The sequence below is a fragment of the Nymphaea colorata genome, chromosome 11 (genome assembly GCF_008831285.2).
Source record: "Nymphaea colorata isolate Beijing-Zhang1983 chromosome 11, ASM883128v2, whole genome shotgun sequence".
Taxonomy (NCBI): domain Eukaryota; kingdom Viridiplantae; phylum Streptophyta; class Magnoliopsida; order Nymphaeales; family Nymphaeaceae; genus Nymphaea; species Nymphaea colorata.
Window position 1 is genome coordinate 12,123,528 of NC_045148.1, and position 23,952 is coordinate 12,147,479.

At 38.3% G+C, this 23,952-nt stretch overlaps 1 protein-coding gene across 1 annotated transcript in view; it reads right to left on the bottom strand.

Moving 5' to 3' along the window:
• LOC116264530 (DNA damage-binding protein 1) overlaps positions 1-15,302 on the bottom strand; it is an 82,433-nt gene extending 67,131 nt beyond the window's left edge. Inside the window, exons 1-4 of the mRNA XM_031644818.2 lie at positions 15,108-15,302; positions 14,560-14,608; positions 12,016-12,075; positions 11,839-11,930 (exon numbers count right to left, since the gene is read on the bottom strand). Of these exons, the coding sequence (XP_031500678.1) occupies positions 11,839-11,930; positions 12,016-12,075; positions 14,560-14,608; positions 15,108-15,211 (305 nt within the window). The 5' untranslated portion in view covers positions 15,212-15,302. The remainder of the gene's footprint in view (positions 1-11,838; positions 11,931-12,015; positions 12,076-14,559; positions 14,609-15,107) is intronic.
• Positions 15,303-23,952: the final 8,650 nt, after the last annotated feature.

Consider the following 23,952-nt stretch of genomic DNA (forward strand, 5'->3'; position numbering starts at 1 on the left):
ACTCCACGGAATGCCTCAATCAGTAGTCTGTGACAGAAACTCAATTTTCATGAGCGCGTTATGGCAGGAGTATATGAAGATGATGGGTACGACCCTTCAATTCAGTACTGTTCGTCACCCGCAAACTGATGGGCAAAGCGAAATAGTTAACCAATCTTTGGAAACTTATCTGAGATGCTTCGCATGCGAAAGGCCAAACACATGGGTAAGATTCTTACCATGGTAGAATGGTCGTATAACACCAGTTGGCATTCTTCCACTGCTATCACTCCTTATGAGGCGGTCTATGGATTCCCTCCCCCATCTATACCGAGGTATGAGGGAGGCACAGCAAAGGATGATAATGTGGACTGTGAACTGCGCACCAGAGAGGAAGTCCTTGACTCTCTCAAGCAAAACATAGCTAAAGCGCAGAACCGAATGAAGCAGACATACGATAAAGGCAGAAAGGATTGGGAATTTGAAGTGGGGGCAGTACGTGTGGTTGAACCACGGAAGCAGAGATCACTTATGGGCCAGCCAAATTCGAAACTTCTACCTTGATATTATGGACCATACGCAGTACTACAGAATGTAGGAGAGCCAGCGTACCGGCTTGGCCTTCCCAAAGCAGCCTTAGTTCACCCCATGTTTCACGTCACAAGACTCAAACCACATCCTAGGGATGTTCCAAGTTCCAACCATGATTGAACAGGTGTCGAGCCAATTACCTACTCCTTACCGAATTCTCAAGCACAGATACATGGAGCGTCAGGGTAGGACACATGACATGAGGTGTTGGTTGAATGGGAAGGACCTGACAGAGGAACTTCGTGAGAAGAATATGAATCAGTGGTACACTGATTCCCTTCTGAACGAGCTTGGGGACAAGTTCGATCTGAGAAGGGAGACCCATGAGGGAGAAGAAAACCTCCGCTAGAGAGGGGAGGCTCGTGAGGGGGAATGGAGAACCACCACGGAAGAGGGAAGGCTCGCGAGAGGTGTGAGAAGAGAATTCGAGAGGAGAGAGAGAGAATTCGACAAATGAACGCAAAACTTCTTGATTCCATGCTCATGAAGTTGTGAGTTGCCCCAGAATCGAGGAGGACAACCACCTTTCTTCCTTTAATTTTGCCCACAATTCCCATTGCATTCGGTCGATGGGGATCCATCATTGAATGATAAGCCCCCTCTTGCTCTGGCTTGGGTTCGCGGGTGGCTTGTGGTTCGGGGGAGTCCTTTTCTTCTTCTAGGGAGTCTGATTCTCCCTCTGACTTGCTTTCACTTTCACTGTCGCTCTCTATTATTTCAAAGACGTGTATAAAGTTGCACTTATGATTCGGATCCCATTTTTCCTTACATTTGTAGCACAGGATTTTGCGACTCATCTCTTCACGTTCTTGGCTAGTGATGTAAGTCACTGGTGGCTTACGAAAGGCTGACCTAGCCTCTTCTTTCTTCACATAAGCAGCTTTGGATGGAGCTCCTTTCTCACGATACCCCTCAGTTTTCCTCGACTTTTTCAAGGCTCTTTTTTGCAAGTTTCTGTCCTCTATAATTCTGGCCATTGCGAAACATTCTCCCAAATCCGTAAATCGCTGACTTTGTTCATGGGAGATTTTTCTCCAAGATAAAAAGAGCTTTCTTGTTGGCAGAAAAAAAAAATGTTGTTTTCTTTTCATCAATTTTTTATTGTTATTTTTTTTTTTTTTACAAATTCTATGGTTAGAATTTCTTTTTCTTCTCTTGTTACGAAGGTGTTGTCCTTTCTTCCTGAAATTGATTTCTGCAAGTATTTTGTGTGCTTCTGCAATCTGCAGGATCTTAAATTGTTTGGCCTGGCCTTTTTTATTTATCTTCCATATCTTACTTCATTCTGGACAATGGACATGCAAAATGTTCGGTATCATTCATTTGACTCCTTGTTAACTGCTCATTTGTTCTACTTTATAAATGCTTGTTCTATTTTCTGCTCATTTAGACTCATTACACTGTAATGAGAAATTGAGAAATATAATTTGAGAAAAAAAAGAGCTTGTAGACTGTTTGAATTACATTTTGCATGCATCAAATAGGCAGCATCCTGTATGCTTAAAGCATAAGTTTGGAGAAATTATTCTTCTCAATCTTTTCCTTTGATGTTGCAGTATTCTTAATTTAATATTTTGAATGTAAAACATGTCTGTCTTCGTGATTCTTTTATTGTATTTTGTATAGACAGAATAATACTTTTCATCTTATATATGAAATCAGGGGTGCAGCCAGGGGGTCCTTGGCCACCCCTTGGATTTGACAAAACAAAATTTACTGCCTATACTTTTGAAATTTTTTAATTTGACCAAGTAAAAATTTCAAAAAATATTATTTGGCCATGTAAAAGTGTTGAAAATACTGTTTGGCCCCCGGAAGAAAATCTAGCTCCACCCTTGTATGAACTTGTAAATTTTATACACATGATATATACCCCTGATGCAACCCATACTTCCTTGGCAATACCTTCTATACCCCTGAAGTTCAACATCAGAATTCCTACAGTTCATCTATAAATTAGCATCCAAAACTAAAAAAATATCAAATAAGAAAATCAGCTTCTTTTTTTATTTGCTGATGGACTAGTAATGGGAGAGAGCTACTAATATTTTAGCTGAAATTGATGTTGATCGGACCCCAGATTCGGATCCAGTTAGGCTTTAGATTTGGTTATACTTAGCATTAATGTATTTTGGATTTGGACCATTTTGTTTAGTGTATCCAGGATCCAATTCGGTTCTAGGGTTTAGGCCTCTTAAAACACCTCTTTTCTTTTGTTTTAGGCTAATTGATGAGCAGAAAAACCCTAATTTCCCTTCCTGATTGAATTTCCTCCTTTTTTCAATGTTTTCCCTTTTTGTTGCTTTTTGGTGCTTTTCCCACGGGGATTAGAATGAAGAACTCTAATCACTAGTTAAATAATCAAGAAACCAATGGTTGCTCACCCTTTAATCATAAACATACAGCAGCTAACATTCAAAGCTAAGACGCAAATCTCTCAATAGTGTGAAAGTGCACATAGAGCATGAAATCATTAAGGTGTGTTTGGATGATAAGACAAACCAGGTTTCTAACCTGGTTTGGCAGTGAAACAGACAGTTTAGACTGCAACCTCAGTTAGTTAATGTTTGGATGATGTACAGGATCCCTCTTCATTTCCCAATGTCCTTTACAGTGATACAAGAACAAGAACCAGCAAAATCAGCCCCTCCCTATCACTCTTCTCTGTGCGTTCTGTAGAGCCCCATTAAGAGGCTACATGTTCAGTACATGGACACAAAATAGATAGAGTAATGTTCTAAGTTCTAACAAAGAAAAGTATTGATCTGGTTTTAATTTTTTCTTTTAGTTGTGTCATCTCAAAAAATTATAGCATTTGTACTGAACAAATATGGACAATCATGAACCCAGCACTTGCATCACTTCCCATTCCACGACCATACTTGACAACCTTGGCCTGCAGATTCCCCACACCAACTTGTGGGTTGGGCTTTTTAGCCACCATCATTGACAACTGAAACGTCAATTCTGATTTTGTTATAGTTATGCTATGTTACTGCTTCTTGACATGTTTTTTCCTTTGCTATTGTTTGCATGTCCAGTGGGTGTATATGGTTCTAGTGTTTCAGTGTATTGTGCATAGGAAATGACATATCCCATGTGCCTATTATATTTGAGGGGTGATTTTCTAGCTTCATAACATCTCAAACTAAGTCACATGGGTACTTCAGTTCAGTAAGGTCCATGTACCCGTGTCGCCGGTACACGTACTCAAAATGGGTACTTGGACAGACTCGGGTACCTTTAGATTCAAACTGCTTAATTTTACATTGATTTAATTTTTTCCACCTTACTTTTCATTCTATTCTTATAGTTATTGTTCATTAACATACGAATGTTTTTTTATATCACTTGTTTACTAAAATGTTGCTTTCATTTTGATTTTTTTGTGTTATTTTGCATATATACATACATATACCTGTTATACCCACATTTTTTAAAGTTGTCGTATTAATACCCAGTATCTCCGTACCCGTACCCAACCCATATGGCTTAGATCTCAAAGGACTTGTGAACATATAACCATGGTGGCCTAGGTGATCTCTGATTGCAAATATCAAAAGTTCAATGATGGGAATTGAATGAGGTCAAGTTCAATAATAGAAATCACTGAATTGTATAATGTGAATCATTTGAGTATTGTGCTGCGGGTGTAACGCTCGGCATGTGCAGGTCGGGTCGGGTCGGGTCAGGGTCCAGACCCGGACCCGAGCTCCACCCGCATGTGAGCCCGACGCCCTCTCCTCCCTCGTCTTTCCCTCTTCTCCCGCGTCTTCCTCACAAACCCCTCCCCCTCTGTTGCCACTCGTGCCAGCGCAAGGAAGAAGAAGAGAAGACGGAGGTGGAGTAGGCGGCGGCGAGGACGGCCCCCATCTTCTGTCTTTCTTTCTTTCTTCTTCTCCCCTTTTCTCCTCCTCCCTCTCTCACTGTCTCTGCCGTCTCCTCTCTCAACCCCACGACCTCCCTCTTACGCAACCCTCTTTCTCTCGTGTTTTTCTCCTCTGCCTGCACTCTTCCCTCTTTGTCAGCTCCCTCCCTCTCGCACCCTCACCCTCACTGCCGTTTTCCCATTTCTGTCTGAACCCTCTCTCTGTCTGTCTCTCTCTATCAGTGCCTCTCCCTGCCAACACGCTCCCTACTTGAGCTCTCTCTCCCCATTTCCTGATATCTTTTTCCCATTTTCCCCAATCGAGCACTCTTTCTCATGGATTTCATCTTTGTTTGTTAGGATTCCAGTTTGGGGAACACGTTCTTCCCCTCGTATCAGCGTTTAGGTGGTGTTGGTGGTGGCGGCTTGGCACAATTTCTGCCATTTGGGGACCGATTGTACGCTTGAGGTGGCTGTCGGAGGCATCACAGCAGTTTGGACATTTAGATTGGGGTGAGCAAGGCCTATTTGAGCTTCAATTATTGAATATTATCTATGAGAACATGTATAATTATTGTTTGAGCATGTTAGAGCTTAGAATTGGTGTTTTGGGACGCATGTTAGCGATTTTGTTTTTGGGAGAAAGTTTAGGATTATGTTGGAAAGCGTTGATTAATGCCTATAATGATCATTTAAGCATGATGTTGATTTTCGAGGTAATAGGGAAGCATGGTAGAGATTGTGTGGTTGTGGGGAAGATTTAGGACGGTTTTAGTGAGCTTGTAGCACACGTTTTTGTGAACGGGTGCGTCTTGGAGTTAAGTAAGGAAAGTGTACGTAAGTTGGAGGTGCCTTCGGGGTTGACGCCTTGATTAAAGAAAGTTGCGAGAAAGGCATTAGTGGTGGATGGATTGATGACTTTGGGTCTTGATGTTGGTGGCAACGTCGAGATGTAAAGAGGAGGTCTTTTGGAGAGCTTGTTGGTCGACACTACCCGTTGACACCCTCTTGAGGCAATGACACGTGCCACAAGGATTTTGTTTTGTATTTGTTTGAATTGTTTAGGTATCTAGTAGAAGCCTCACCTTTTGTTTATGTCTGCAGGTACACCGGGCTCGTCCCGTCGACCTTGAGTTCGAAGCTCAAGGAATTTTGAATAGTTTTGTGAGCGCGCCACAAGTATGGCGACATTCCAGGCAAATTCATGCTTGGGCAAATGGGTGATTGTGTGCTCCTAGGATCATGGGATCCTAAGATTGTGATGTGACTTGATTGATTGTCTTGTAAATGAGTATATGTATGTTTGTTCATGCGTTGATATACGATATAAATTGTTTTGAAAGGTTATTAGTAGTTGTTTTGAAAAGGTTACGCATTTGCATGTGCATGCTAGAATTGATATCTGTTTAGGATAGATGAGGGGGGGTATCGAGTCGAGTGTCTCCTCGACCCCAATTATGCATTAGAAAGCATCATAGAATGATAATTGCATAGGACAGCTACGAGTCAATCGCAGATCGAGACTACTCTCTGTGGTTTGGCTAAGTTTTTCAAAGATATGATTGATGTGATAATTGATACGAATGTTGTGTTTTGTTGCATATTCATTGTTGTGGGCAATAATGCAAATGAATGGATTGAAGGGTAATTGTACCCATACTGTATGACGGCTAGCTATGACTGTTAGTGTTATGTGTAGACCTCGTGTGGAGGCAACTGGAGGTGTGAGTCCACTCGTGGAGTGTACCAACCTCATGAGCTAGCCAGTCAGTTTGTGAATGCATTATTCTAATGATAATAATAAATGATTAAGAGATGAGAGGCCAGTGGGATGTGGCTATGTGTTTGGGAGACGTCCCGTTTTCGCCACTGGTCTCGCATGTTCGGAGCGCAGGCGGTGCAAGGCCCCAGGGTACTGTTGTGTGTTGTGCTTGGAGCGTTGGGCTCCCGCCTTCCCAACCTGGGTGTCTTAGGGAAGGCTGAGTATCTCTCCTTGGAATTCACACATCCATGGATGAGTGCTCTACCACTGCAGCAGATGAAATGGATCCCTACTGTTATGGGCCACCACGGGGGTTGTCTCTCGGCTGCAGGCCGCCCATGGTGTGCACGTGCCTGTGTTGCACCCACAGGAACTGTTAATTCACTAAAGTTAATGAAAATGTAATGTATATGATTGTATGTGACTGATGTGCATGTGATTGATATGAAAGCATGTGATTGAAATTGTGTACTATGGCCATTGAGTGGCTTGTACGTGTCGTGCTCTGACACGACATAATGATGAATGATTTTGATAATTGTTTTCTGATTTGAGCCCTATCTAAGAGGGTTTGGTATTTTCCTGGATTGTTGCCATACTGCGAAGGCTGAGCCTTCAGTTGTTTTCTTTTTCAGGTTTTGGCGGACCCGGGGCAGCAGGTTGAGCAGATGGCTTCACTCACATCCTACTGGGGAGGTTTTGGGTTTTGTTTTCTTGTTTAGTGCCGGCGCGTCTTGGTTTATTGGTATTGATGTCTTGTTTTTGGATAGACATCAATCATATAGTTGGGGCATTTTTGTTATACACATAGATGTGGTTTGTATATACAAAATAGTTATACAAATGAAGGTTCGCCCCATTGTTTTGAATTGTTTGGCTCATCTCTTTTGAATTGTTGGGTAGTCGCACCTCGATGCTTTATGTTAAGAAAAAAAAAATGTTTGGGTGTCAAAAGGTCGGGGTGTGACAGCGGACCTAAAAGCATAGTCACAAATATCACTGAGATTTTCAATTTCTCGCATTTGCATTGTGCCATTGTCAAAACAAAGAAATGTGTTTTTCATCTGAAACATATCGAGAGATTTTTCATCTATCACCAAATGAATATCTCAAGACAATATCATAATATCATCATGGGAAAAAGGTGTGTCCCTTTAAAAAATAGGCTTTCCTTAAATCCTGAAACTCTTGTAGTTTGAGAGTTAAAACTTTGACCTCTAATATGACACTATAACTTATGAGTTGCATGGCAACTTATGGTGCTTATGGTTAGTCTTGGCATGTTATTTGTCAGTTATTTACTTGTTTGTTAATTGTTATCCCTATGTTGTCAAGGCGCCCAGGCGCGCCAAGGCAAAAAAGGCGACCAGTCTTTTTTTTTAATCATGTTAACCATTACATAATAAATTATGTACTCATTGACTGAATTGTAAGCTTCTATTCCTAGTAAAACTTGAAAAACTGTTCTGTTCCACTCTAATTGAATGATTATATTTTGTATGTAAAGCCAAAAAGTAAAAGATTAAAAACTGTTATGCTCTTTGTTACATGACAGACTAACAGTACATTTCCAGCTTGTTTACATATTGGAAAACTATGTTGTTCTGTTCTAGCTGATGCCTTAGTTTGATAAACAAAAGAAGACACGTCATTCTTATTTACATACTGGATACAATGCTTGCATTTCTTATAGACTATTTCAGTTATAGACATTATAGACTATTTCATTTGAATCATTTCAAACAAAAGTCATATCAAATCAGTAATATATAATATACATTATAAGTTTACAAGAAATTTAACATATAACCTCTGTAACACGGGTACTCCTCCAATCCGGTACCGGTAAGACACCGGTACGGGTACGGTATCCGGTACGCCAATTTGAGGCGTTGACCATACCCGGTACGGTCAACGCACCGGAGGCTGTACCCGTCCATTTTTGGACACGGTCAAAGTTGACCGAGTTCAAATATGTTCGTTTTAAGGGTTTTAAAGGATGAATTCAATGTTAAATTGTTCGAACCCTACCTTTTTCGTTTCATTTCTGCCGTTCCACTTCCATCTTCACCCGACGAACGGCAGGCGATGGCAAACGACAGGCAACGGCGAAGGCAGGCGGCGTCCGGCGATGGTGTTAGCTTTTTTTTCATCGTTTTCTCCATTTCTATCGAGTTTCTGAAACACGGTGGTCGTGCGTGGTCGACGGACGACACTTTTCTTGGCTGAGCCTTCCATCGTCGCCATTTTATTGAATCCTATGTTCTATTCCCTGCAGTGCTTTTCCCTTTTTTTTTGTTCGTTTTATTTTTCCTGAATCATCTTTTCTGTTCGTCCCCTGCAATCGATTCCCTCTTTGAAGCATCTGTATATGATGTTGTTCGTTTTATGTTGTTCTTGTCTGAAATGTGTTGATTTCACTCTTTTTTAAGTGGGTTCTTCTGTTTGTCGCCTGCAGTCGGTTCCCTCTTTGAAGCATCTGTATGTTATGTTGTTTACAATCAACTTACAATCAACTTTGTTGTTAGTTTATGTTGTTCGTTTCTGAAATGTGTTGATTTGGATAATGATTTATGAATATGCTATTTTATTTGTAATTTTTTTATATATATATGTGTAAATATGTTATTCTGGTTGAAAATTTTTTATATATATATTATATAATTTTATATATATATATAATGCCGCGTGTGTGTACGGCCGTACCCTCGTACCCAAATTTTTTGAAAATGGTTCGTACCCGTACCCGCACCAGTACCCGTACCGACACCCGTACCCGTGTGACATAGCATATAACATACAATATATATTATAACAGATTCAAATGAAGATGGAACCACTTTAAAAATTGCTTCAGATTGTACTAAATCTAATATACATAACGAACACATTAATATACAATATGTAAATATACATTATTTCAGATTATACATATATTATGCATTATAATAGCTTGTACATAGTATATACAATAAAATCATAGGCAGATACCTCTCCATGGACTAGGCACCAGCACGCGTAGGCGCCAGCACCACACCCATCGCCTAAGTGATGGACTTAGGCGGCGGGTGTGGACTGGCGCCCAGTCCATGCCTAGGTGTCGCCTTAACAACATAGTGTCATCTGCTATACAAGTATCATGTTACTTGCTTAATTAGCAAATGCTAATCCAGAGTCACAGATATTGCGATATTTTCAAAAATATCGCCATATAAATGTTAAAAAGGAGGAAAACAAAAAAAAAAACCAAAAATCATGATATTTTGAAAATATAAATTTCTGTGCTGTTCATATGTTCTTGTGCACAGTTTTAAATTTTTAATTCATAAAAACTGTAAGTGATGATTTTTTTTGCTAAAGAAGTGTATAACGTGTTAGAATTAAAAGAAACAAAGGGTATTTTTGAACTGAAATTTCTTTTTAATGGCAAAAAGAGTACTTAACTCTAAATTTTACTGAATAGGGTTTATTAACTTTGCATTTCATGTGAGACGTGAGAGTGGAAGCTGCGTCTTCCAGCTGCGCCTAAACTTTTACCGAGTGTCGGCCAATTTGGTGAGGGTTTGAGAAGTGAGGAAGCTGCGTTTGGCATGTGAGGGTTTGACGAGTGACAAGTGATAACCTACGTTGATGGTGAGGGTTGCTGGAAACCTAGTAAAGCATTCCAATCGATGCTTCAGCTATTAGATAACCAGTGTTTTTGGTATTATTAGAGTGCTAGTTTCCATTTTCTAAATTTTTGCTTATCTAGTTAATTTTTTGATGTTTTTATATTAGTCTATCATTTATTTTATTTTTAATCAATTTTGACGATTTTTTATTTTTTCAAAAATCACCAAGATTTTCTCGATTTTTCTGAAAAAAAAAACTTTGCCGAAAAATGCCCAAGAAAAACCTCACCAATCAAAACCCAAGAACAATATTTGTGACAATGTGTTAACCAATTTAGTCTTTACCTATACATTTCTATATGTCTCCATTTTAGCCCTTCATTATTTTATTTTAACTATTTCTTAGGATTTTTTGTCTTTTATTTTGAAATTTCCAGGTATTTTCTTAGGAAAACAACCACAAGTAAAAAAGTACTCGAGAAAGGCCTTGCCAATAAAAACCTGAGGATTGAATTTGTGACTATGCCTAAGAGATCAGTCACCCTAGTCGATAGATGCCCAACAACTCTACGTTAACAGTGAGTAGAGCCATGGACCATGGACTAATAAATCAACTACATTAACTTAGTCCCAGTTAGTCAGCCAACAACTAGCAGGTTTGGATCAGTTTTACGTTTGGTTCGGCTACCCATTTTCTTTTCCCTTAAGAAAATAAGTTCCATTTTCCATCAGAAGGTTTTCCTGCAAGTCCTACATGTGTACAGGAGTGTCCATATGCAAGTGGGCATGCATAACATACAGACATACAAACATGCACATAGACGTGCATGTGTGCGTGTGTATAAATTGTCACATTTTAGGGTTTCTATCACAAACTTTTTTTTTTCAAAATTTATTTTCCTTGGGAAGGTCTCAGGAAGTTTGAAAATATAAAAAAAATGTGTTTAAAAAAAGAAGGTTACACATTTAATGAAGTTCTCTTCAAGTGACAAATATCATGAGACAACTGCAATAGTATTGTGACAAATATATTTAGTAATAAATTCAAAAAATCAGGAGTATATATGTTTTCATACAAGTGATAGTGCAGATAAAGAATTTCTCAAAAAAAAAATGATTGCAGATGAAGCAAGGATGTGTGTGTGTGCATGTGTGCACGTGTGTGGCTGCCAACAATTTGCACTCCACACAGGCCAGAAGATGATGTAAACCAAAACCAAGTTGGCCGTGTAGGATTGAGAATGAATGGATCTCTATCAGCTATACATTTAAAATGGACATAATAAGCAAAGTAATTTTTGTCTTCTACGCTAAATTCACTTGAACAGTGTGTGCCTTTTAATCAAAGTTGGAAAGGGAGAAAGTTATATTATTAATGAGATTTCGTAGTTAATAACATTAAGCAGATAACAATCATGCAAAAAAGAAGGTACCAACCTTGATCTCTCTCTCACACATACTTGAACATAAAAGAAAGTTATTGCATTCCGACTAAAAACTTGGTTGACATGGTACAATGGCAAGTCAGTATTGTGTCATACTAAACCTAGTTTTGAAGAGCAGCATCCAAACAGGTCCTAAGGAAGAAAAGGGGCAACTTAATATCACCTTCCACAATTGGCAGACCTGGTACCAAGCTCACAAAACCAAACCAACCAAGATTGACATCATTATTCAATGTTTTTAGTTCTTTGTCAATTGGAGAGAGAGATAGAAAGACGAACAATCTAAAAGCTACAGCAAGAGGATAATTGACAAAGTTAACTTTGTAAAGCACATTCCACAAACCAATCAACCCAGAAAATTCAACAAGAAGCAGCCAACAGAACATTAATCTCATCAAGATCTGAAACAACAAACTGATACTGCAGAGAACATTTGAGAAACCAAACAACCCACAAAAGGTCAACAAGATACGAACAGAATATCAACCTCATCTAGAACACAAAACGTATTGATGCCAAGGCTTTCACTTTCTACCATATATCATCTAAAAGTTGATTGACAGCATGATTTCAGTAATGAACCTGGTAATAAGTTCAGAAGTCTCTGGATCCCATTGAAGAACACAAAATTTGTATCTTTCAGTAGCAATAAATAACAGATCTTGCACTTCACCCTGTTAGCAAAAACATGAGGAAAGATGAGGCCCAAAATATTGTTGAAAATTTGAAAACTTTAAGAAACAAAAAATAAGAACTCACATGTGGATGAAAGAGCTCTAGAGTAGCAATTCTTCCATATATGGGAACATCCAACATAGGCTGCCAAAACATGCACCTTGTCAGAAGATAGATCAATAAAGAGAAATCCAACATACAACTCTAAGGGAATAAAAAGAAACAGTTAGGTAAAAAACAGGACCAGAAAACAACATTGCTTTTAAATTTTTTACCAAATATATGCTTGTATATAATCTTATAGCTAAATCCTGCAATCAGCGCTGAAGCAGATGCATTTTCTGAATGGTAAGTCCAATAAAAATCAGGCAGTTGGAATTCATAGGCTGTTTGGCCCTTCCCAGGGCCATGCTCAGCTACAACCAGCTTAGCTATGATACATGGATTGCAGCATTTTGTGTGGTGCACCCACAACACAGTGCCGTCTTCACCAAAAAAAAAGGAAGAAACTGATGGAGGAAAGAGGAGAAAGGAGAAAGAGGGATGACAAACACACAGCTGAGGTGAAGCATTAGAGTTTTATATTTTTTTTGTTTTAAACCTCTTTTTATCATCATTTCCAGAAAGGGACCCATTTAAAAATTTTCTTTATTGTTTAGCATCTTAGCTTCAAAATTTCTCTTTTATTACAGTTCTGTTTGGTTGGTGTAAATTTGAGATCTAAGGGTCGGACCTTGGACCAGATCCGACTTTTGGACAAACATGAAATAACAAAGCTGTGGTTTTAGAATCCATGCTCCATGCAAAATCCACGATGTAAGGTCCGACCGGAACTTAATTTGAAAGCCATATTTCGACCCCGGGGGTCAGACTTCACTGGGAAGCGAGGAAGCAAAAAAGGCAGTCTCGCTTTTTATTCTATCTCCACATGATACATCCTTCTTCCTCTCGCTGCTGTTCGTTCCCACAGCAAGCCAGAGTCAAACAGCAATCAAGAAGAACAGCAAGCAAGAAGAACCGGCGAGAAGGTATGCTTCTCTCTCTGTCCCCCCCCCCCTTCTCTCTCTCTCTCTCTCTCTCTCTCTCTCTCCCCCAAGCATCTCCGACCTAAGTACTGCTGTCCATCTTCTTCCTAGGCATATTGGGTCTGCTCAATATGAAGTTACAGAAGGAACCAGTTCATGGTATTGACGGAACTTGTATTTGTCCATATGGAAAACGTCATCTTGCTGTTGATATGGAAAACGTCCTCTTGCTGGAACATTAGGTCTGGAAAATGTTGGCTGTTTGTTTGTCTTTGTTTGCCTCTTTGGGTACGTCTGGTGCTGCCTCATTGTTTGATGAAATGCTTGTGTTAAAATCACTCTTGGATTTAAAAGATTTCCCTTGTGTTCTTGAGCCACCTTTCTGCACTTTAGTGTCATCCTCTTACCGCTGCGTGTTACACGCTTCTCTGTTACGTTGCATCATCACCTATTCTTGAATATTTTCCTTTCTCCTAGTTTTATTTGCTCGTGCATTATAGTACCCACCACAGAGGTTGTACGTGCAGAGGTGTGGGTGGGGGTTTGGAAAGAAGTAGTTTTAGACCAAAATCCTTTTCAGCCTGGTGTTTGATCAGTTTCTTGCTGAAACTCATTTTGGTATCTCTTACTGAACTAGCTATACCATGTAATATTCCCATTCCAAAAAACAGGCGTGCTGAAGACCATTAAAAGTTTGGAGCTTCAGCACATCTAGATGCTTGTTATTGGTTGAGGAAAAGAATATAGCAGGTTTGCAGTGTGATGTGATTCTAATGTATTTTAGTGTCTTTCTTCTTGTTATTCTTGGGGACTTGAGCATTACTTTTTGGAGTTCTTATTGGCTTAATGACTTTCACAGTGATAATTAGAGTGAGAACCTGTAAGTTCTCAAGTTTTTGAGCTGCAAATAAACAATATGAACTATGTAGATGATAGTCCATGCATGAAACATACAACATTTCCTAAATAACTATGTTGTAAAAATTCTCTTTGATGCATACACTTATCACTTCATGGCCATCAAGTACTCAGTACACAAGTAACAGAATAAAAGTCTGTTAAATATTAGTAAATTTCTTCATCTTCATTTACAGACTAAATGCAATTCTTGATTATGGGTTTAGCCTTTAACTAGATATGACTTAGTTTCAGAAGAGCTGTCAAAGAACTGAAGAGTTAGTAACAGAATAAAAGTTTGTTAAATATTCGCACCCTTTTAGGCTAGGCTAGGGGCGCCTAGGCACCAGGTGTTAGGCAGCGCTTAGAAGCCTTGATAACTAAGCTTAAGTGTGTATTTAACAATATGTATAATCCTCTCTCCCAATAAAGGTGGCCAGTCTCTCCCTCCCCACAGATTTTTTCCCCCCATTTAATGAAGATGGGGAGAGGTGGAGTAGGTGGGAGAAGAGACGAAGAGAGAAATGAGAGAGGAAAAAAGAGATAAGAGGAAAGGGACTGGAATATCTGCTTCCAAATTGGAAAAATCAAGTGTGTGTGTATATATATATATATATATATATATTGTGTAGAAAAAAGTGACAGAAACATGATTTTTTCATGCATCATAGACAACCAAAGTAAGAACAGAAAGATTGAATCTTACCTGTAAACCTTGAGGTGTGAGAAGATGAATCTCAACTCGTGTGCATTTGCTGACATTCATGGGAAAATAAGGATCAGGATCAGACAGAATTCATAAGTCAAGGACATAAAAGAAAAATAAAAAAGGAAAAAAGGCACATTTGCACAAGGACAAGATGGTGGTGGAAGAAGGAAAGAAAGCTAGATGAGCTATCAGAAGTTTGAATTGACAATGAAAGACGACAAAGTTTTACATTATATAGCACCAAGCAAGGATGTACAAAGAGGCCAAAAGCATTAAACAACCTACACAACCTCCGAACATTTTAATAGAATCAGAAATCAAAATTGAAAACAAACAAAAAAAAAACATACTTCGGACGCTATGAGGGGTCAAAAGAGAAACAGAACGAGAGAAGATACTCCTACGAATCAATCCTTATAAATAAAGGCAGACACTAAGAAAAGTTGCCCTTCAGAAAAGTTGCCCTTCTCACACGGAAGAACGTCGCGTAACCTGGCGTTACGAGGACAACCACAGTAGCAGAGAGAGAGGGAGAGAGGACTCACGCTATGATGAGGTTGAGCTCCTGAGGGCTAGTGAAGTTGCCAACGCAAGAGTGGGTAACATTCGTCGGCTTGTGTGCCGTCACGACATAGTTCCACACGCTCATCTTCCACCGCTTTCTCTCTCTCTCTCTCCCCCTTCTGTGTGCAAAACCCTAGCTCCCCCTCTCTCTCCCTCCCTCGCATTAACGAAGAAGACAGAGTACGCCCAAATGGAGGAAATGCCAGGGGTTGTTTCGGCAATGAAAATATGGGGAAGCGGGAACAACCGAAAGCAGGCGGGCGCGTCGGTCTGGATCTGATATCTTCCCGGATTGGATCTGACATCGGTACCCACAACCCAATTCTGGTCCTGTTGAAGCTGGCCGGACCCGGGGGGGCGGCAGGAATCAGGCCAGGCTGGGCCGAGGGTCATTGGCATGATCCACCTATGGGGCCCGGCATGGTAGGTCGTTTTCAGGTAATAAGATGGAACCTTGCTGTCTATGCTTTAGCACAGAGAGATTTTTCAAAAACCAAAAGGAAGGAAATGGGCTGCCCAAGAAAAACAATAAAAAGGAGGGGCTGATCTAAGCATCTCTCACTTCATTATTGAAAATTTCCAATGGTAATATGATTTGATGTGTGTTTTATCTCCATTATATTTGCATCAAATTCTCTCTCCATGCATCATGTCAACATAAACAATTACTCATCAATCATTTAGAACATTGCAAAGACTAGACTGTTTCACACATAGTTGATTTTCATGAAGTTTTGGTGCTAAAATAAGCGAAATATGACAAATACACACTTTTAACATATGGTTTCTGGCATCACATGAAGGTAGCACGAAGTCCAATGCCAAAAGTTTAGGCCTATATTGAAAGTTTTAGAGGAGTTCTTATTTATCCTCATACTATAGAAAAGGGTGTCCCCTCCCTTCTAAGCACACCATCTTCTTCGAGAAGTTTCCACTTAAGTACTGGGAAAATCTCAGGAGAGAAAGTCAAATTTTTAGGCTCTAGATTTGAGTCTAAGCTTGATTTGAGTCACAACAATGAGCAATCAAGCTAATTGACTATGGCCAAAAGAGCTAGTAGGAGTCGTGGTCCAGCTTAGGAGCAGGCACAAGCCAGGTAAATTTTATTTTTTCATCTTATTTTCTTTTTTTTTTTGCATTTTAGTTCTTTTTTTTTATTTTCTTACATAGCATGTCCTAGGTTTTTCATTTTTTGGTTAGCATTTTTAGGTTAATTTATCTTTTCTTTGCATGCTTATGTTGCTTTATTTTTGATTTAATGCTTAGGTTAGTTTATTTTCATTTTAATGCATAGATTAGTGTAATTTCTATTAAGCAAGCTATAGTTTCATTATTTTATGCTTTCTAGATAGATTTAATTTAAATGTTTTATAGGTTAGGAACGTGGAACAAGTAAGTCACCTCTATCCCTCTTTTGATTCATTTGATGCTTTCAAAATTTCATTCATATGCATTAATTTTAATAGATATAATATATTTACTTTATTGTTTACTCATAGTTTATTAGGATCATGCATATGCATTATTTTTCAGATCATGCACCTAGATTTAGGACCATGTGGAAGCTATGCTTGACCGATCAGTAGCATGTGATGCGAGTCCCAACATGTGAAAGCTTAGCTTGGCCTAAGCTTTGCATGGACTCATTTTCAAAACATAGTTTTCCGAATATACAATAATTTAAAATTTAAACCCATTTTCTGAATATTCTTCTAAAACCTTAAGTTCAAACAAGACGTAGTCGTGGACCAAACCCAATCTTAGTCTTCTAGGACCTAGCTACCAGTCCTAGAACTCCTTGACCTTGACCTATCTCAAGTCTTAGGATTAGAAGCTAACTTAGCCAACCGCACTACACTCACTATGCATAATCAAGACCGAGCATTGGGCCTATTATTTGGATCTATTATTTAAACCCGTTGAGGTTTTCCATTCAAGTCTAGGTCAAGTCAACCCCACCCTATTAGACCCAAATCAGACCTTAAACCCTGGCCCAACCATATAACTTTTTCTTTGACATAGGCTCACATCTTGGTCAGATAAAGGTCGCCTTGATTGGTTTCAGCTTAACCCAATTTAAGCCAAGTCTATCATGGCCGAATCCTAGCTAGGTCTTCTCTATCCCCAAGTCCAAATCATTTGGATTTAGAATCAATCAAGATCAATAATATAAAATCTTGGTTTGCATGTTAGAATTTTGATTGGGATCCAACTGTGATTTGGACATAAATGTTGAACCAAATCCTGAACTTTGGATCTACAATGTATAATTGGGAGCATGGATCTCATATTTGGATAAAAAAGAATCTTGAATCTTAAACCCTAGCCGAATTTCAAACTGGATCTAGATCAACCCAATTTAAATTCTGGTTGTAATCACTTAACTTTGGATCTTGGATTTGATATACACCTTAATCAAATGTTGAATTGGATTGATTTCTACAAAGTTCAAACCTGGATCTATGATATGGATCTACGTAAACTCAATTTCTAATATCAGATTTGGATCTTAAAAGCATTAGATTTCAGACTTTAGAAATCTGGTCTAAACTATGTTTGAACTTAGTTTTACGTGCATCATTTCTAGACTTAGGTTTCATTTGCATGGATCAATGATGATTGGGAACATAAACTAAGTCGCTCAATTATACTACTAACTCATGTAATTCTAAGTAAGTAGATCCACATAGATTTCAAAACTCCAAAATTTCCTAAATACCTGGGGCATGATTATTTCTACGTCAGTTGGTCAAGACATTAATTAGAATTTAGACTTAGGCCATAAAATTAGCCTTTGGTTTGATTACCCTAGTAAAGATGCTAGGAATTATCAAACCTCATACCGACAGGACAAGTCTTATCCCTCAGGTTCCTTTATGAGGAAAATGGAGGGAATTAGAAAATTTATATTCACAAATGAATGGTCATATGCAAAGTAAAAAAAAAATCCATGTAAATATAGATCAAGTCCTAACCACCATTGGCTGAATAGATGTACCACATATGCAACCACTAATGATCCCTTCCTTGGCCGTGGTGAATATTCTTGTCTCAGTTAGTCCATTGAGCACGTCACACGTGCTTCCATTTCCACAAACTTGACACCACTATACATAGATCTTTTGCTTTGATTCACTACATGTCCCTCTCAAAACCTATCTTGAGCCCTTGTGTCACACCTGAGCCTTTAGCTGCATCGGCCACAAGACCGCAACCGTTTTGGTCAAGAACCCAAGCCATGGTCACAACCAAGACCCGGCCACATGAGCCCGGCTTTGGCAACTCTGCCCACATCTATCCAAGCTCAGCCTTTGGCCATGCCTCGTGTGTCTGCTGGTAGTCCCTCGACTAACCTCAGTTAGCCCAGTCGAAACTAGCCAAGCAATGGCCCAACAGCTCGGCAATACCTGGCCATTTGGTTGAGTGCTGCTTGGCCAACTTTGGCCATATTCACCCGGTACCTAGCCAAACTCAGTGCTTGTGTAGAACCTAACCATCGCCCCACTATCGGCTAAGTGTTGACTATATGTGGCTTCCACGCACCACTTCTGCCATGTTGCTTCCTAGCCATGCCTCAGCTAGCTTCTTAGCTACCGCTCAGCGGCCATAGGTAGCCACACTTCGCTGGCCTAGCTGCCTAAGCCCTCAAGGTCGTAACCTGCTTAACCCCTGCAGGTTCTGAGTATCATAAGTGGACCCATTTGAGGCTGACACCTCAAAACTCACCTGTGACCCCAGAGTGCAACTACTAAGCTAGGTCTCTCTTTGCTCAACCATGGCAACACAGGGCCATTCTCGGTTTTGTGTCTCTGTCTTCTCCTTTATCTCTCTCTCTCTCTCTCTCTCTCTCTCCCCTCTGTGGTTTCGCTGCTATTCTCTTTTAGCACTTACCACTGGTTCACTTCAGGTAGATTGTGAGTGACCTTTTTTGTATGGTGAGGAGCTATATCCTAGTTAGGTGGGTAGTTGTACTCTTTGTTATTGCGCTGGGGTTTGTTTGAAATGGGCATTTCTTGCATTTATTTGCATGTGGGACTGGGCAGTGCTCATATATCCTAGGGCTAGGTGGTCAGAGCCACAACACTTAGTTGTTCATAATTGTGGTTAATCAACAGTGTTGGTGAAGTAATCAAGTCATGTCTTGCATATGCAATGGTGAAGTAAGGTAGTGATAGTGGATAAAATAATGGAGGGAAACAAATATGAGTAATGGGGTTTTGATGATAGACATTTTGGTATTGATGGTTATGTTTTATATGTAACAGGATTCTATATAAACACTTGCTTGGCTGAAGCAAGTGAATGAGTTGAAGAAAATTTGTGTGAAGCCTCCTCTTTTCTTCTCTTTTTCTCTTTTGTATGGTTCATGCAGGTTTTCTTGGTTCATGTGCTGAGGATATTTCAACAAACTTTGGTATAAGTTGTTAGGTTTTGATCAAAAGGCATTGAAGTACGAAGAAGTTGGTTGAGGGGAGGTGATCTAAGTAAGGAAGTTGAAGTTGAACATGGTAATCTACTACCTAAAAATTTCAATATGTTAAATTTGTGGTAGTCCTTGGTGCACATTTATAATGGAGAGAATTATGAATTTTGGAATTTAAAATTGAAAACCTTCATCATTTCACAAGATTTATGAGATCTTGTTGAGAATGGATATGTAGAAGTAAAATCTTCTAAGTCTCTAAGAAAGAATAGTGAAACAAGTGATGTCAAAGAACAATAGAAAAAAGATACCAAGGCACTGTTGGTGTTGCAACTAGTCATTGTAGATGTCATATTTCCAACAATTGCAAATGCTCCTAAATAAATTAGGCATAGATGATATTGAAGTAAGAGTTTAATGGTGACAAGAAGATTGCCATGGTAAAACTTCAAACACTACAAAGCGAATTTGAAACATTATCTGTGAAAGGTGGTAGGTCTATTCAAACCTTTTTTTTTTAACTTGCTATCATTGTGAACCAAATGTGGATATTTGGGGAGACTATTATTGATCAAAAGATAGTTGGGAAAGTATTGAGAATTTTGCCACAAGATTTGACAATGTTGTTATAGCCATAAAGGAATAGAAGGATTTTTAACCATATATTTTGAATGAACTAATGGACTCTTTATTGACAAATGAACAACAGTTAAATAGGGGCATAGAAAGTGTGATTAAATATGCTTTTTCATTGAAGGTTGATAATAAGGACGCAAACTTCAATAAATAAAAAAATGTAAGAGGCCATGGACATGGAGGCTATCAGGGCAACTGTCAAAAAGGTTGTGGAAGGTCAAACTATAAAATGTAAAATGATGGTGGGAAAAATAATTCAAGCAACCAACATTCAAGAGTTAACTAATGCCTCTCTTAGTCAATTGGATGCAAATTGTAGTGAAAAAAACCAAACAACAAACAAATTTTTTGAAGGATGAAAGCAATCTCTTTCTCTCTAGTATAAATCTCATTGTTAGTGGCCAAAATGTGTCGTTTTTGAACAGTGGTTGTGGTAACCACATAACTAGTAAAAAAAGTTAGTTTTAAACCATTTATGAGTCTATACAATTAAATGTTTGGCTTTATAACAAATATCAAATCTAGAGTATGAGAAAAGAAACTGTCAAAGTAGCATTAAAATCAAGTGATGAAAGTTTATCGAAGATGTGTAATATGTGTTATGCTTAGTATAAAATTTGCTAAGTGTGAGACAACTTATAAAAAATGGTTGTTCAGTTACTTCAAGAATGATGCAAATGAGATGTTTCCTCTTGAACTTGTGTGTTTTTACCATCATGCCTTAAATTGCTAATGTTCATGACATGTCTAACCTTTGCACTTGAAATATGGTTATTTGTATTTTTGTGGGCATGTATTTACATGTAAAATTATGCAATCTTGCATATGACCATCCATATGAGGAAGTTTAAAAATATGTACTTGCCACCTGATCTATTGCAGGAAATTATGATAGATAGGACCCAACTTGTCTGACCATTTTTGACGCCTTTATCAGGGGTAATCAGATCAACGACTCGATTAAATGTTCTAGATTCTAAACTGATTATTGTCCTAATCCTAACCTGACCTAAATTTGAAAGAACGTGATTTTAGAATATCTAAGCAGATCATCAAAAATTGGAGTGCATGAACTGAATGAATATATATTTGAACCAAATGAGCACAATTCTTGATCTGTGTCATCATCAAACCATGCAACAAAACAAATCCAAGATGTAATATGAATACTTACAGACTAGGTCTAAATATGATTGAGATCAAGTTACTAAAATTTTTGGGACATGGACGTAAAGAGATGTATGATTTTAAATCTACAATATTGAGATCCAAATCTAAATACAAGTTCTGCTTCAAGAAAATCCAAACTTACTCTTGGTGATCCGATTCCAAGACCTAAATCTAAAGGTTTTAAATTAAGGTTTAGATTTAGGCATAGACTAAGGTTGAAATTTGAGTCTTAGTCTGAAATCCAAACTTATATGATTTGAGTTATTGATCCAAATATCATGGAGATCTGAAATCCAAAATCCAAATTAGGATCTAATCCTATAAGGGCTGAAATTATGATCAAGATTTAAGATTTAATGTCCAAAATTCTGGATATAATATGTAGACTGCAAATTGAAATCCAATTCTGTGTAAGATCTAAAATCATGTTCCAAGTTGAAATTTATATCTGATTATCTAAAATGTAATATGAAAATTAAGATTCAATTTGGTAAATCTAGATTTAATTAAATCCAAATTCTAATTTCAAAGATTTAAAATCCAATTCACAAGATCTGGATCCGCTCTAGGTTCAGACGGCTCATATGAGTTCAAAGTGGCAACTTAGATTATGACTCTCTAATGTCATACAGAACTAAACACCAAAAAGGAAAAGATAGAGAGATATTTTTTTCTAGGGTCACTAGAACCCAGTGAAAGCAGATTAATTACATATCTGTGTAGTTGGAGTACGCCTCATCTGTCTATTACATATAGATAACTTGCCTGTATAATTTGCACATGACGTGATATGTCCTAGCAGTTAATGTTTCTAATGAAAAACACCTATTAATATAAGAACATTATTTTATGCATATGTGGGAGAGTTGTGACTCTCAAGTGTAAGCTTCAAACAACTGAAGAGATGTACAAGTAAGTACAAACAAAAGTATGCAAGGGCAATGTTTATGACATTAGACACATCTCTTCCCAGCAACCCCCATCCTTTGAGCTGTCTCATTAGCAAGCATCATCTGTTACAAAGTGAAAACCTAAAGGATAGTCATAGCATGAGCACAATTGTTGAGTACAATGAAAATCATAACAAGGTCTCTAATATATCATTTAAGGGTAAAGTTTATATATTGCATTGATTGTTAAAATGATGTTGAGTGAGTCTCATCATTGGAGGCAAGCTCACTTCAGCATTGATGAGAATACTCGTATCATAGTTCAAAAGTTTCATTAAACTTGGTTTGCTGATTTTTTTTCAATAATTTCAAAGAATCAGACTCAATGAGAGTCACATAGTTAACCGATCACATCAATAATATCAATAAAAGGAAATAAATAAATAGATGACCAATTCATAATAGCATGAATTTAAATGATGCATATACACACACCCACTCAAGTAAAATCATATGATGCCACCCAGCTCATTGGTGTACTTAAGGCATACCATTGCATAGTTTATGGTCCTAAACACTGAGTCACTAGAAAGATTGGCTCAATTTGGGGTAATCGCTATCGTGACTAGCATTTCGTTAAGCTTAACTGCGTTACTGCAATAACTACATCCCACTCTCATTGTCTCACGATGAAGGTGGATCCTTTAAGTAGCCTAAGGAAGGATAACTTTATCAATCCCTGGACCCCTCCACCTATCCCCTTTTATGTTTTACAGTTGGGTTCAACTCTTTATAGTCGAAACATGTGTCGATCTCGATCAATTCAAACATGGTTCAACTCTTCATGCTCAATCAATTCAATGCATGGTACTTTCACATCTATCATCACTACTTCCAAAAAAATAGTTTTCACTAAATTACCTAATTGACTAATCAAATCAACTTGGAATTGACTAAACTTTGGTAGGAAGGACTAGACACATAGATCTACTTTTGTCTTTAGTAGATTGAAACTCGACGTTTCCAATCAAAAGTTATGCAGTTTGCAAGTTTGATAAATTTGAAAGTTGCAGAAAATAGACTTTAGGAAAATGGCCAAGTGTAAGACCAAATAAATTTAGAATTTGATGAAATTTGGTGGAAACAAACTAGACATGTAAGATAAGGACATGCTTTTTATGGATTGTAAATTTGATTTTTGGTTTGAGATACATCTTTTTGAAGTTAGGCAAAAATTCTAGCATTTCTACAATTTCACATTTGGCATGAACTCAAAAAGCTATATACTTAAAACCTAAAATCATATTAAAGAACTCAAACATAACAAGTCAACAGCTTGAAAATCATAAACTTGAACACATGTAACTAAATACAATGAGAGAGCAAACATAAATCACATTTGCATACATGAAAAGAAAACAAGGAAAGCAAAGGAGAAGCAATTTCCCATGAAGTGGAGAAGCAATTTCCCATGAATCCTCTATATAGAGCTTCACATTCACACGTGTGAAGAAGGAGTTAGAGAGAAAGAGATGAGAAAGTGGAGAATGTGGGAGATCGGCAAGAAAGGGACAGGGAAGGGGGAGGGAAGAAGAGAAGAGAAGAGAAGAAAGTGAGAAATATAAAGAAAAAAAATTAGACAGTTGCTTTTTTCTTTCTTCTTCTTCCTTGCTTCTACTTCTTGTTCCTTTTTTCCTTGGGCTTGGA